Source organism: Pleurodeles waltl, chromosome 1_2, assembly GCF_031143425.1.
Source record: "Pleurodeles waltl isolate 20211129_DDA chromosome 1_2, aPleWal1.hap1.20221129, whole genome shotgun sequence".
Taxonomy (NCBI): domain Eukaryota; kingdom Metazoa; phylum Chordata; class Amphibia; order Caudata; family Salamandridae; genus Pleurodeles; species Pleurodeles waltl.
Window position 1 is genome coordinate 768,787,385 of NC_090437.1, and position 16,215 is coordinate 768,803,599.

The following is a 16,215-nucleotide window of genomic DNA, read 5'->3' on the forward strand; positions in this document are numbered from 1 at the left end:
ATGTCGAAGGTTTTGCTTAGACACTGTAGGGGTACAGTGCTCATGCACTGGTGCCCTCACCTATGGTATAGTGCACCCTGCCTTGGGGCGGTTAGGCCTGCTAGAGGGGTGACTTATCTATACTGCACAGGCAGTGCGAGGTTGGCATGGCACCCTGAGGGGAGTGCCATGTCGACGTACTCGTTTTGTCCTCACCAGTACACACAAGCTGGCAAGCAGTGTGTCTGTGGTGAGTGAGGGGTCCCCAGGGTGGCATAAGATATGCTGCAGCCCTTAGGGACCTTCCCTGGCATCAGGGCCTTGGTACCAGGGGTACCAGTTACAAGGGACTTACCTGGATGCCAGAGTGTGCCAATTGTGGAAACAAAAGTACAGGTTAGAGAAAGAACACTGGTGCTGGGGCCTGGTTAGCAGGCCTCAGCACACTTTCAAATCAAAACTTAGCATCAGCAAAGGTAAAAAGTCAGGGGGTAACCAAGCCAAGGAGGCATTTCCTTACAGGACACAACAGGCTACAAGACACCTTTCCTGCAGCTGCCTGCTAATCAGTCCCAATTGGACCTGCTATGGACCCTGGTGGTTGCTTCTACTTCCTGAAGTGAGTCTTGAGCCCCAAGTGTTGTTCCTAACAGCATGGAACCCTGGGCCGTTTCAAAGTGTACTCCTCCTAACATCTCCTGAAGCCTGGGACCTCTGGAGGACTGGTATCAACCTTTGGATCTGATGAATGTGTGTTGCCACTGAGCTTTAGAATCAGGTTGCTCAGCATTGAACATTTCTGCAGCAGAAAATCCGATTCCAAGGAACCTGAAGGAGGTAATCTGGTCTCACAGTGCTCTCTTTGTCAACAGCCTGCAGACTTGCCCTGCTGGAAGAAGGTGAGCTTAAAAAAAAACTTTACCAAATTGGAATGGAGAAATTTTCACCAGGCTCAGAGGACAAAAGTATCCATTTACAGACAGACCTTCTCTGGATGCGAAATTCAAATATCACCAGCTCAGGGTTCTCTGGTCAAACGTCAATGGCTTCAAGGCTTCACTAGGACCTTGTTTAGTGGCTTACATGGTGGAGCCCTCTTGTGCCACAACCTGCTGCCTTGCCTCACCGATGATTTAGGATTATAATTTCAGAGACTGAGTCCTAAAGGTAAAACTTCCAACCATGTCAAAACTAGTTTCTGCATCCGAACCACACTACATTGCGGTTGGCCTTAACATGCGATTAGGTACAGGTCAAGTTTAACCAGGTGAACTTTAAACTTAAAAATGTTATACATCTGGGTGCCCTTACAGGATTTTTGTCTTCTTGACATTTTATTTATTAAAATTTACTCTTTTTCTAAATTGCTTTGGGGTTTTTCTTGTGTGGTATTTTCACTTTATTACTGTTTTAGTACTGTATAAATATTTAGCACATTGATTCTAAGTTAAGCCTGCCTGCTCTGTGCCATAACTAACAGGGGTTTGAGCTCAGGTTAATTTAGTAACTTAGTGGTTCTCCATGATAAGGATTGTGTTATTACATGAGGTGGATAGTTACCCCTTCAACGAATACTCCAAATTCCTACACCTCTTATAACAAAATATTCCACGTATTACTCTTCTATGCTCTCAAACAACAGACATGCTTGACGAACACGTCACATTGTGCAAACAATACAAATGCATTAGAAGCTTTACTGGAGTTAATAAAGAAACTCTTCCTTAAACGTTGATGTGCAGAGAGTAAACTCAAGTGTCTTATATAATGCTTTGCTGAAGAATGCAAATAAAAATGGTATTTTCCGAAGATGTGGATTTATTAAAAAAATATATACATACAGGTACATAATACATCACTGATAAAGCTGAAACCAAAATGGTGGCAGTATGAATACATATTCAAGTACAAACCTAGTTCTATTTGGTAACTTACAAAATGTAATGCAAGTTAAATGGTCATTTTCTTATCTCATTTCAAAATAGGTGTTTCTTAAACTACTGCCATAAAAAGTTTCATTCAGAAACCAACTTCAGACACTGTTAAAGTACTTTGTAAACTGAAGGTTCAATTGAGCAAAATAAAAAATAATAAAAAATGAAACTGTTCAACTCGCAGATTGTATGTAAAGCAGCTATATCATGCCAAAGATACATTACGCTGATTACAATCTCACACAGGTATTTAAAAAGATACTTCTAACAGGGAGGAAAATTTACAGCACAAATCCTAGCCAAGAAATAAATCTGCTCTTCCTAGCACCCCAGAGAAACAATGTTAGGGACTGGTGGAACCCCAAATGGTGCAGGTGCGATTGGACCTATGTTTCCCCCTCTGTGGGATTCAGGGAGCCCCAATGACCTCTCCCTAGAATTGTGTTTATTACTTCAAATGCAGAAGAACATCAGAGGAGTAGCTCCCAAGCTGCACGTGTGCAAGGCAGGGATTGTAGGGGCGCTTGGCAAGGTAAGGAAAATGAAAAGTGGTCTCCAATGTTGTCATGTCTCATCAACCAAGCATGCTGCAATCAGGTAACAAGTATGGTCACTCCAGTGGCAAGCTGCTAGCAACAACAAAGATTCTGACATCTAAATAGCAGAATAGCTGCATCTACACAGTCTTATAGTTGGGGACCGAAGGCCTGAATCCCCCGCCAGTATCTAAATAAAGAGGACTTTTTTTTTATTAGAGACAGGGTGCTGGGGCATGGATGTATGAAAAGGTCATCTCTAATCTCTCTCCCAGCCTACACCCAAAAAGAGAAACTGAATAGCAAATATTCTGAATATGAAGTTTTCACAACTTTGAAAACTAGAAACATATTTTTTGACCAATAAATGATTATTTTGAATTCAAGGGAAAAGAATAACTGGGTTAAAATAAAAGTTGCAGATCACACAAACAAACTTCATTGGGGGTGGAAATTAATTCAACATACTTCTCTGAGGAAAGGCTTCATTAAGACTAACATAGAGGAGATTAATTGAAATCACTTTGGGGAGGGGGAGGAGGTGGAGGCGGAGGTGGTAAAAACATTGATGAGAATGGAGGACTCTGCAAATGTGGAGACTGATGTGGAGACAGTGGTGGAGGCATTGATGAGAATAGTGGCATGGATGAATATGAAGGGTTACATGAATGGGAAGTAGATGGAAGCAGTGGGTTTGATGGAGGTGGTAGTGATGGGAATTGATGTCTATGTAAAATTTGATGAGTTGGTGAAGAAATTGTTGAGAATTGGTGGCTATGGGATTGATAAGGGCTTTCTGTTGCAGATAATGGAGGTGGAGGGGGTGGTGGAGGCACTGAGTATGATTGGTTATATAAATGCGGCATGTTATGCTGTGGCCAACTCATGTTTGTATTTATAGGTGGGGGGGGACTTTGCCACATAGTTTCACGGCCTGGGTAATACACCTGGTTAGGTAATCTATTTTGTTCTTGATTTACAGTAATTCGTTGCTGATAATGTGGTGGGCAATTATTGAGCCTCTGGTTCCATTTGTTTGAAGGAAAATCTCTTGAACATGCCGGATTCGAACTGCTGTACTGGTGTGAGGGATATGAACTGCTCTGCTGTCTCGATTCCCTTTGTGCTTTGTTAGTAAACTTCTTCTGTGAGAAACCAACACTGTTTCGTAGAGCTTGTGAAGAAGGGCACTGTTGAGGGTTTTGCTTTTCATTCACTTCCGAATTTCCTGTATGAAAGAGAAAATATAACTCAGCAGATAAAGTAAAAACAATACACATTCATGTTACTAAAATGTATCTAAAACTAAATCAAGAGCTTTTTTTACATTATTAGCATTTTCATATTCTGACAAATTTAATTACACACGAAAAACGTAATCAGAAACTGGCTTCACACTTTCACAATAAACTTTTTTCAAATATTACAATTAATTAAGGTTAATGGTAAGAGTAAAATGTTTATGATCTGGTCATATCTGCTTAAGCTTGTCTTTCTTATCAACTTAACAATATTTAATTCGCAATTGTTTGTGGATTGGTTACTGCATTTTCGTTACTCTTTATATTTACTGTACGTGAAACATAATACAAATGAATTCATGCTTTAAAAATAAATATAATCTGGCAAATACAACTTAGCTTCTTGTCCAAAAATGGGTAAATTAAATTAGGCTCACTTATAGGAATACTATGTAACTTTTCAAGAAATTACGGGTGGGTCTAGACAACTTTATTTTTCAATGTGACTTGTCAAGAAATATATAAATCTGAAGGCGAAGCATTTTGAGAGTTGGGAACGTTTAGCTTATGCGGAACGGAGTGTCAGACAGAAACGTTCAGTTTTCACTTATTAATATAAAGTAAATGTGCAATAACGCAATCATTTCCATCTTACTGCTCTATCCACAATTCTACTTTAATTATCATCTTAGCGGCATCCAGCTTGGTCTTCGATCGATTTATCACATTTATTGAGTTGCCTGGAATCCATTTAGTCTGTGGTGTTAGCTACATAAGTAGTAACAGTTCTTTTCTTGTCATTTTTCGGTAGCGACATACAAGCTCCTGTTAATCACATAATCCATCTTTGTTTTGTACATTAGAGGGGATCTTCAAAATACCAACTTTTGCTTTTGCCATGAGTTAATTTCTCTAGTGTTCATTTTCACGTCACGAAGCTACTATTGTTATTGCTCCGGAAGCTACTTATGCTTTCCTCCTCTCTATAAGAGCTCAAATATTCTACTGAACGATCTCCACTTAGTTATTTACCCAAGTTTCCCCCGTCGTGTTGGATCACAAGGGTGAGCACAGTTGAGGTGCGGGTAAATTACCAGTCTCTCCCCTTGTCCCCTCTGTAAGAATACTAAATAGTTCATGCAGAGACAAATGCGCAACTGACAGTGCAGAAAACAGTTCATATTTTTTACACTGCAAGTATACAATTTAGCAACAGTATATACATTACGTATCAGTGGAACATCATTTTCCTCCCGTGCTTCTCTAATAATCAATTTCTAGAAAACAAAAAACCTCCCCTAGCAGTTATCAGGTAGAATGCAACAAATGAGAACACAAAGAGGCGAACAGCCATACCTAAAGCTTTAATTGCGACCGAATCAATCTGTTATGCCAAAAACCACTCACTTAGCAGACTATAGAGAAAATGTTGCACTCAAACATGTAGGAGCTGAAGACAATCAGTGATTTTGTTAGTCCTGGTAGATAGTGTCTTCGTTCGATCTACAACCTTGCATACCTTGCACCTCGTGACTGGACATGAAAGGGAAACTCAAAACGGTTTCCTTTAGGTTCATTCATGTATTATAGCAAACATAAGAATGAAAAGTGGTGGTTAAAATGCTTGAGTTAATATTGTGAATGGGGAGTAGAGGCCATGGTCGTTTTCTTTCTCTGCTCCATTTCAGAAGTTACCTTTTACAAAATGCTGTCTATTTATGTGGTTATTTGACAGATAGCAGAGGACATGTTGCCAGGGAACGCGACCCGCCTTCAGTGTTTGAAGTGTCCAACCCAACTGCATAAGGGACCTTATCTGACTCTGTCCGTGGTGTAAGGAAGACATATCATATCTGTTTGTATAATGTCTATAGCAGGAGACAATGTTATTTAAGGTGTATATCTGGTCCGACAGGGTATTAATCCCTTCATCGACAACAGCTAATGCCTTTTTTTTTTTTTTGTTTGTTTTTTTAGATTTTCCTGGTCTATTTGCCTTAACCCGGCAGCTGCTTCTTGTTGGGAAAGCTTCCAAATTTTATTATATACTTCATATAAGAAACGCTTTCAGTTGTATTTTCTGAGGCCTAACAGGAAGTCATGTAACTTGGTATTATTGGACAGGAGACTGAGGTGTTCTTTAACCGCATATAGTGAGGAAGCTCTTAACCATTGCTGGCATAGTTTCCCTACACTGTATGTTGTAACTATACCCGCATGTTCGGATGATATATAGCGAGGGTCTGGCCTATTCGTTCTAAAAACCCCTGAGGAGTTGATACAATGTTGGTGACACCCACTGGTATCTACTGGGCACAATAACCACCCGCCAGGACATGTCAGTGAAATATTAAATGTACCATTCTGGACCCATTTGTCGAGCTGATCTTCAGTTATTTTTGCCATTTACAAAATCTTGCAGGGGCAGGTATACTGAACATGTTTAATTCTTTGATCTTTGCTAAGCCTAGACAACTTGTTTTTTGCACTGTTCCATTTAAGAATATCATTTATACAGGTATCAGGCATGCTCTGAATAAAGCTTCCTTCCCCCTGATTTGCCAATGTCTAGTTCCCCACACACTTTTTAAGTCAATCGACTTCAGCCAATATTTATAGCCTTCTATAGTCAACCCAGAAACAAAGGAATCCGAATATATCAATTTTGTGTTTGTCAATAATATGTGTATGTTTTCAGCTGGTGGCAATTTAAAATAATACGACTCAGCATTTTTAACGTAATGCCCATAAAAATATGTAAACTTTTCAGGATATGTTTTGGAACTCCCTTGTGGTGGAGTCGGACAATGTTCCCATTGTGTTTAGTTAAAAATAGTTTTGGGGCTGCTTGCTCTATGTATGAAATGGTGCCCATAATAATTATAGCAAAACATATCACCATCATTTTCTTCAGAATGATAAACATCTTCAAGGCTCTATGTTGTACACACAGAGCCCTACATGATAAAGGGTCCCCACAGTTGCGCTCTTTGGCCACTTTCTATAAGCCCTCGAGACATCTTAGGTCTTCATCAGCAGCTCTGGCAGCAATCCCCTCTGTAAAAAAGGCTAGATGGGGCGGAAGGTCCTTGTTATACCTAGGCACGAAGCTATGGAATTCATTACCTTTATCATTACGGCTCACCGACCAGGAACTAATCTTTAGGCGGCTATTGAAAACATGGTTATACTGATCTCTTTATATTCGCTGGTAGGTTCTGCTGAAGCGCTGGGAGGCGTTCGGGTAGCTATGCGCTATATAAATTGGTTAACGTAACATAACATCTTCGTTTTCACATACAGTATAATACTGCAATTCAGTCATCATAGAATCAACTGTTTTCACATCCCAATCATCAGAAACAATGCCTGGTAATATTATATCATTAATGGTGAGTTTGAACACATATGGTATATTAATGACCTCCGTAGGGTCGTAAATATCAAAAGTTACTTTATCCCAAATAATCCCATCAGGAATTGGTACTGTGGAAATGTTAAAAAAAAACAAGTCTCTTTGGACTTTGTGTGATGAAAAATTTGGTTTTAGGACCTCATCTACCAGTTCAACTGTTGATTTTTCAGGAAGAAAATGACCATATATTAACAAAACAGAAGTGATGACAAAACAAATCCAAAGTAGGAAAGCTAGTACAGTCAAGGGAAGCCAAAGATAGTTCCATGGAAAAATAAAGTATGTTACTTTAAGCCAGTTCATTAGCTTACATGTTCTGACAGTTGAGGTGTTGAAGAGGAGAATGAGTCTGTGACGTCATCATTGATGTCAGCAAAATATCCAGAAGCAGTTCGTGCAAAAACTGGAGCTGTGTAAGTTGGTGGAGTCGGTGTTTCTTGCAGTGGCACAGAATAAATAGCAGCATCCGTTTGTGTTGAAGCTGTATCGAATTGATCAACTATTTCGGTATTATTTGATGTTAGTGGAACCAATGCAAGATCATTTTCCACCCTCCCCAAGCTGCAGGAGGTGTCTGTGTTGCTACTCACAACTTGTAGAGGAACGTCCCGACCAGTAGTGAGAGGGATTCTGGAACTACTGGTTGTTCTTCTTGGTCTGCTGTGCAGGATCGGCCACATGGTGTAGTTTGACATTGTCGATGGAGACAAAACGATTGTCTTTGGCACCTGCCAACGGTGGTAGAATTACAGTTCTGGTACTGTGTATTCCCAAGACTGGGACTGGTGCTAGATAAGAATGACCAAATTCCTTTTTCACAGCAACCTTTCCACGTACTAGATCCCCGTATCTAGGCATCCAGTCGGTAGGCGTTCCAGGTACATCTTTGATTCCTGTGGAGGTAGCATTGATAGAAGAATTGTCGTCACTGAACTGTTGTAAATCCTGTAAGACAGTGACACGTTCATTTATGTCAAAGGGTGTTTCCACCACCTCCACGCCAGGACCATCAAGATCTGGAACATACATTTGAGTTCCAAAAGGGTACTCATATGAAGTACGACCCCACAGGGACCTTCTAGGCAGATTGTTAAATGCTCTCTGAACTCCATACAGGTGATTTAAGCCAACTACGACCTGTACCTAAGACTCTGGCTGTTAAGGATTGCTTTAAATCACGGTATAATCACTCCACAACACTATTTCCCTCGGGATGAAATGGAGACGAGTACTGGAGTTGGACCCCCAACAAAGCCATTGTGTCCCTGAATGCCCTTGAGGCGAAAGCAGGGCCCTGATCTGAGAGGAAATCCGCAACTGCATATGTACCGCAAATCTTTAATAACAGTCCGAGCGTCAGCCGAGCATTGTGGCCACACCCATAGAAATCTGGAGCAAGAGTCAACAGCGACCAGAATATACCTGTATGCAGTGTCCGGTGTTAGGGGACTGTAATGGTCCAAGTACACACATTGTAGAGGTTTATTTGAAATTAAGAGGGGTGTCTGTGGCGGGCATTTGGCAGTGGAAACTTTAATTTGTTGGGAGATGTCACAACAAAGGACATACTGCTTAATCTCCTTGTAGAGGCATGGCCACCAATAGCGGGCTTGTAAGATTGATATTGTAGCCGCCACACCAGCCTGGGCAGATGCTACCCCTCCGTGTGCTACTTTAATCAATTGTGGTCTTATATCTTTTTTGGGAATACCTCGCACCCCTACGCCTGGTATCTTAACTTCACCGTTCAGGCATCCTCCCATTCAGTAGGAATATTTGTCAGGAAATGCTTTTGGATAGGGGGAACCATCGGGCATAACTTTCATGGCAGCCCATATGTCTGCGTCTGGTTTCATACTAAAACGAGTTACTGCAGCAACAGCAGCCACAGCTACTGCTGACTTTGCAGCTTCATTAGCCAATGTATTCCCAGCAACGTGTATTCCAACGCGCTGGTGTCCAAGTGTGTGTAGAACATGGACATTTGGTAGAGTTTCTTTCAGATCCGCTACTTCCCCCCCACAGAAGTCTGTGTTTAATGGTGTTGCCTTTAGAATCTCTGAACCCATTCTGGTGCCAGTAATGCAGGTATTCACTGAAGGACAGGACACAATAGTACGCATCACAAACAATCTGTGTATACTGTGCAGGATCCGTATGTTCCAGTGCCATCACCAGAGCTTTGAGCTCTGCTAATTGTGCTGTGCAATCCCCTAGGGCTTGCGTAAATGTATGTAGTGGACAGAACTTATTGTCCTCCATATAGCCACTTACGACTGCGCAAGCAGCAGAGTATTGATGCTTTGTGCCTATTGCAGGTTGTGCTGAGCCGTCGGTGTACATGACTGTGATATTGTTCGATAGGCAATGTGTTTGCTGGAAATGGGTATTCCAGCTCGTATTGCAAAAATTCTTGAGTTTGTAACTTTGGGTCAAAGATGTAATCTACATCAAAGGCTGTCAAAGACGTGGCCCATTGTATCCAACGTGGATGTAATACTTTAGCGTTTGGGACGCTTGCTTTTGTGGCAGCCTCTAGGGCTGGAACTGGAGAAATGACAATAATGCGTTTGCCCTGGGCTAGAGGTCTTTTTTTAATGACAGCCCTCTGAACAGCAGTGAGAATTTTCTCAGTGGGAGCAGAGCAGTGTAATGTGATTTGTAAGCTATCGGGACGTCTCACCCTCATTAAAGGTTACATAAGTGAAACCAATTGCCCCAGCAATTACTCTGATGACCAGGTGTGTTTTTGTTGTCCCTCGTGTGTAGGTGTTGTGCTGCTAGCAAGACTGTCTGCAGTTCCCTAAGTATTTGGTGTGTTCGACTGTCTAAAATTTACTTTAAAAGGTCAGGACGTATTAAGTCACATAAAGGTTTAATGCATGAAGCATAATCTGGAATATAAATTCTGACAAAATTTAGAAAACCCAATAGTGATTGGAGTTTTTTTTATCATGTTTGGCGATTGTAGTTGTATGCATTTTTCTAATAATTGTGGTGCTAGGCTCTTTCCTTCACTTGATAGCTCATATCCCAGTAACAGGACGCTAAGGAAGGGTATTTTTATTTTTTTAAGTTGAATTTGGAGTCAAACTCAGCAAATCCTACAACAATGCAGGCTACCCATCTTGAATGTTGTAGCAATTCATCATCCATAAGATAGATATCATCTACATAGGACAACGCTTCAAGGTCAATGTCGTGCAAAACTGCACTAACACGAGCTGCGAACAGTCCTGGGCTGTTCTTGTACCCCTGAGGTAAAAAACTGAATTTTTTTCTGGGAGCCTAGTCCACTGAAACTTGTTAAGTCTCTACTCTCAGGCACTATATTCTGGCAGGAAAAACTACTGGAAATATCCAGTGTTGTTTTGTATTTTCTACGCACCATATTGTTTATCAGTGCTGTGCTATGTGAATTATGCATAGCGTATGTGCGAGTATGACTGTTTAAATGTCTGTAATCCAAGACTATTCTGTATGAATGGACCGGTTTGGCTACTGGAAATAAATGGTTATTCATTGGGGAGACACAGGGTTCAATTACGCCCGGATACTTTAGTTGTGCGAGTATTTCTCTCACAGGTGCTTTTGTTTCATGTTTTATTGGGTACTGAGGTTGGGGTTGAGGTTCATTTTTAATGGGAATTACATGGTAGGGGGATTCTTTATCCCATCCTACATGATTGCGATATAACGCGGGGTGCCTGTGCCAATGCCCAATCAATGGCATAGGAATCGAGTTCCACTGGAACAAGGGGTGAGAAAGAATGTTTAACAACATCTTCTCCATATGGGCAGGTAGGGACAAATTCAGGTGGCCAATCTTGTTCAACCAACAAAACATCATATATATTTACTACGCGATCCCAAAAGATTGCGTCTATTATGCGTTCAATGTCTCCTTCTAACTGTACCCTTACTGTATACACTCTATCAGGCGTGGAGACATGCATGTCCGTAGTTTCTACTTGTAGAAAGTCATCAGTTGCTTTCACCTCCAGATGCTCTAGAAGACTCTGGTGAAATAAAGAGCAGATAGCCATCATGCACAGTAAAGCCAGCCGACAGATGGAAAGAGCGAGAAAGAGAGCATTGTAATAAAGAACTAATTAGGGGCCCAATTATTAAAGTCATAAAAGTGCACCCATGGTATAGGTCTAAGCATTAGTTCAGATTTACACATTTGATGAATCTGCAGAAATAGACCAGGAAATCATACTTCTAGAAAATATCTGTGAAGTGTATTTTAGCAAGAACAAATATGCATGTGTAGATTTGCTCATGCAAAAATCTGTTGAGCGTTTACAAGTTCACTTTCCCTCCAACCACTTTTTTCCCCACCCCCAGAAGAAGCTTTACTTCTGACCCTTCCCAGGAGTAAATTTCCAGCCTCTCTCAGTATGGGAAAAATTATCAAGGAGCTAGAGAAAACCCTTAAAGCATGCAAATTAGTAGGTTTGTACAGTCTCAAAAATGCGTTCCAGCCCTGGAACTATCCCTTACTGCTAACTCCAGCCCCAGTACGTACATCTGCAGAAAGGTTGCAAAATAGGAAAGCTGCTAGTATTCAAGCCCTACTATTAAATTAGCCCTGGCATATTTAGAGAGGCTATTATCAGAGCTCTTATATAATAAGATCACTGCCATAATTTCATTGCTGCACAACAGGACACCAATGCGATAATTAGATTTCATAGGTCAAGTAGGTTTGTACAGGAATATGCCTCATCGACAAGTAGATATTTTTGTAAATTCCAAAACCATGAAAAAAAGTTTGCCAAAAGAATAAAAAATACTATATATCTTTCCCAGAGTTTTAGGATAATTCTTCCAATCTCTAATCAGACCAATATTTAGACCAAAGAGAAGAAAACAACTGTATTGGAGCTCAAAAATATTTATATGATTAGTTTTCTACTTCTGCTGAATCAATAGGAACCACAGTGCTAGTGGCCCTAGTTTTAAGTTTGTCGTTCTTCATTACCAAATACATGGACTTTGATGTGAATATACTGCTCCTCAAAATATAGGAACATAACATATCAAAAAGCCCAAAATGTTAAGGGTCTAATGTCCTGATAAAGAGTAGGACGGATTTAGTTGCAAAGTATAGGTTGTCAGGAATTTATGTTTCTAGAATATCCAGACCTAAATCCACCTATTACAAATTAACCTAGATGAAATGGGAGAATCTATGCAGGCCTGATCACTGGGCGAAATTATGCACAGAGATGCCAATCAGATGATGAGAAAAACACATTTACCATCTACTTTGAACAGGTGGTAAATGTGAGCAGGAAGGCCAGCGAGTAGTGGGTGGCCGTTGACAGGGTGGCAAAGGGAAGGGGAGGATGTGGCTGTCTAGAGGGCTTAAAATGGCCGCCTTGCAGCTCAGAAGACTTCTGGCAGGGAATGGGCGGGTTCTTGAAGCTCAAGCCTAAACTGATTTTACTGGTTGGATTTTCCGTCCAGTAAAATTCAGTTTGATGTGTCTGACTTGAGCCATTCCTGTAGAGACAGAGCAGTACCCTGCCTGGGATACCTCTCAGCCGGACTCGTGATCAAGACTTAACAGGAGTTTTCTTCTACGATTTATAATTATAAAAAGGCTAGGAGTGAACATATTACTAAGGATGAAAGATAACATGCATCTGGCATGAGAAATCATCATATTAAACCATTTTAAGTTTCAAATCAGGGAAGACCTGCATAAAACAATTCTACATGCGAACTGAACTTTCAGAAATTGTGATATAGCAATCACCTGGTGCAAAGGAAGATGAAAGCAATTCAAATTGGCATGCAATTGAAGTTACGTACTGATAATCCACATGCAGCGTTAGAGTCGTCAGTTAAACTAACAGGACCAAGGTCATAAAGGATTAGTAATATCAATTAACAGAATGCACACCGTAGGGGAAATATTTCACGTCCTATTTCAACTACGCGAAAACTCGATTTCCTTGTTTGTTCAATTTGCTGCTTATGCCGGTCACGCTTCTCCGGTTTGCACTACCGACTTCAATCTACCATTAACAAAACTAGATCGTTTGCTAGTTTAATTACAACAAGCTATGTAGACAGAATAGTCTGCAAACTGCACATCAGCGCTATTTGTCCTTTATGTAGATTAAAAGGAACTGAAGAGATAACGGCTCTGTAAAGAGGAGATAAAAAATTGTATTAAGTACTTTACCAAACACGGGATCAGAAAACAAAATCCTACATCCTACAGTCTAGATCGTCGGTATATTAGTATAGCTCACTCAAAGTCCAAAGGTTTGTTTTTACAAGCAAGGGGTGAAATACACAACTGTCATACAAGTAAACCAAAATGTATTTGTAGCACAGAAAACAGCTGAGTTTTACATTTGTATCTATGTATGTCAATATAAGCTCATGAACACAATGGAGACAGGCGTATAAGTGAGAGATATGAGGCAGAGTACAATGAAGTGTCATTAAATAAATTAAAAACAACTAATCCGTACTGTCGTGTGTGCAAAATTTGCGAATAGTCAAAAATGAAATTCTCTTTGCAATGACTGTCCTGGAAAAATAATAGTCCACATGGCGGCTCCCATCCCACACTCCCTTTTGTTCACCTGGAGTCCAACAAAGACTCAAGGCAAATGCACCAATTATTGATATGAATTTTTTTCAAAACCTGTATTTCTATAAGATGTATAGCAAGAAAAAAACGTGGCGTGCACTCTAATCCAAAGGTAAACTCTTCAGCCGCAGAAAAATATCCAACATATGTAAAACATTCACATCTGCCTACTGGGTTGTTTGTCACTTTCCTGTGTGATGTAGCAGACATGCTATAAAGACAAAGAAGTTGACTAATGTCTATATAAACGGGAGACATTCCTTGATAAAGTGCAGCACTAGGGCGAGGTATGCACATTATTATAATACATGTACAATGTATTATATTTTATTTAGTGAACGGGGATACACCAATCTTTCTCACATGCCATCATCTAAAAGATTGTTGATGAAGACGTGGGAGAAATGAAAACGGATTTTTTAAACATGAAAATAGGCGCAAATAATGAATTGAAACATCACAACTTCAAGCATGTGGTCTACTGAAGACCTAAAGGGACTGGAAAAGAATATGCAGGAGCCCAAGGGCACATGAGGGGTCAATTAGCAGCCTTAAACACAACACGCCCAAGTTATGGCTGGAGTTGCACTTTGGGTCTGTAGGAATGGGAGTAGAGCTAACATGGTAAGCACGCTTTCAAATGAACCCATAAATATGACTGGGGTCTCTATGTGCTCCAACAAGTTTTGATCTGGGTTTGCACCCAGGCATGCAAGGGCTTTGAGTCCTCCTTTAAAGTTCAGGCACATATGATATGAGCAAAGGGTAAAATGTTATTCTCCGTGCTCTTGTGCATAAAGCGTGTCAGTTAAACCTCAGAAGGAAACCGAGTACCGCGCTGCTGTGTGCACATCACTATGCGCAATGGCAAAATAGGGATTACGACCTTTTATTTCATGTTCACTCAACAACAACAAAAACGGTGTCAAGGCCTGTTGGTGCGGCTTTATTGTGTTTCACCCTGCTCTCTCGTATGCATACCGCTCACTTTGCAATTACATGGGCAGAGTCTTTAACTACTGGTATCCACTCTGTTCTGGTGCAGTGGTACATGGCTACAACCCATGAGAAGAGGAACGAAGCATGATACGAGGTAATGTGAATGTGAAGGGCACGTAGGGGTAAATCTGAGAGCAGGGCTACCCAGGGGAAGAAGTGCAAGCATGCGCCTTGTGCACCATGAAAGGTGTATTACAAAATAATATATTTACTCATTAATAACCTGTACAGAAAGTTCAATCGGGGGTTAATAGAAGCGTGTGGAGGTAAATTAAGTAACAGTAGCTTCTTTTGTACAACCTGAAAGCGACTGATAAGATGTCGAGTAAAGACTAAAAAAAACTACACTTTTATAACCCAAACAGGATGATATAGATGCCCGAGTCACCAACCCTTTAACAAGAGGCAGGAAGACCTTTCCTTAAGCTCTTTAAAAGAGAGTGACGCACTAGAGATCTCGATGATATGCAGGCAACATGTAAGATCAGCATTGAGAGTAAGATCAAAGTATTTGGTAATAGTGATAGGCTCACATCTAAGGATGATTCCCTAGGAATACAATCTTTGTTTCATTTGCGTTCAACTGCAAAAATGTACTGGTCATCAAATATGTCACTGAAGCAAGACACTGAAGACGTTTTATGGGGAAGTAAGTGTTACTATCAACTTTGATGTGTAAGTAATTTACTAACAGTCTAGTTAAAAAATAAAGCCAAAAGAAAAAAATAAAGCAACTAAAGGGGTCAAAAAATGTGAAAGAACTCCACAAATTGCACAATAATTCTTAATTAATAAATTTCAACTTTAAAAAGAAAAAAGTACTTCAATTCACATGCAAGTAAATACTTAACAACATATTATCTTCTCTAGTACTACATGAACCTCTTTAGCACCACCTGAACTAGCCATTTTTAAAGACGGTCTCAGTGTTAAACAATGGCCGTCCCATTCAGAGTTCACAGTGAAATTCTTCCTAATATAGTTGTCAGTGTTCTCAACGTAAAACCCTTTCTTCTTGCTTTTGGCAGCCTGTTCATAATGTAAACCCTTTCCTTGTGTATTAGTCAAAGGGTTCACAATTTAAAATCAGACTCTCAGGGTAATGAGTTAGATAAATTGAGGCAGACTCAGGGCTAGAGACCGAGAACTGAACAACAAACAAAAAAAACACACAATTACCTTAAAAGGAAAAAGTATTTGAATGGACACAAAACTAAACAGTATATCGAAATGTGAAATATTTATAAGATTTGAGGTGGAATTACAAATTGAAAACTCACTTTTTAGTGGCCTCACAGACTAATCAGGGTGCAGATAGCATACCCTAAAGAAAGTTCGCAAGTGGCAAATAACCTTAAAAATGTAGGCTGCTTCCACTATCAGTAAGGTATCATTTGGCAATTTGCGTACAAGCAAGCCTTAATCATAGAAACCATTGATGATCCTTCAAAGAGCTTGGAAAATAGTAGGCTTCACAATCAAAAAGGTTAGGCTT

General features: G+C 40.2%; 1 protein-coding gene across 1 annotated transcript in view; it reads right to left on the minus strand.

The window, feature by feature from the left end:
* Positions 1-1,779: 1,779 nt before the first annotated feature.
* The window catches only part of NAF1 (nuclear assembly factor 1 ribonucleoprotein), a 102,658-nt gene continuing 88,222 nt past the window's right edge, over positions 1,780-16,215 (minus strand). Inside the window, exon 9 of the mRNA XM_069243771.1 lies at positions 1,780-3,677. Within this exon, the coding sequence (XP_069099872.1) occupies positions 2,959-3,677 (719 nt within the window). The 3' untranslated portion in view covers positions 1,780-2,958. The remainder of the gene's footprint in view (positions 3,678-16,215) is intronic.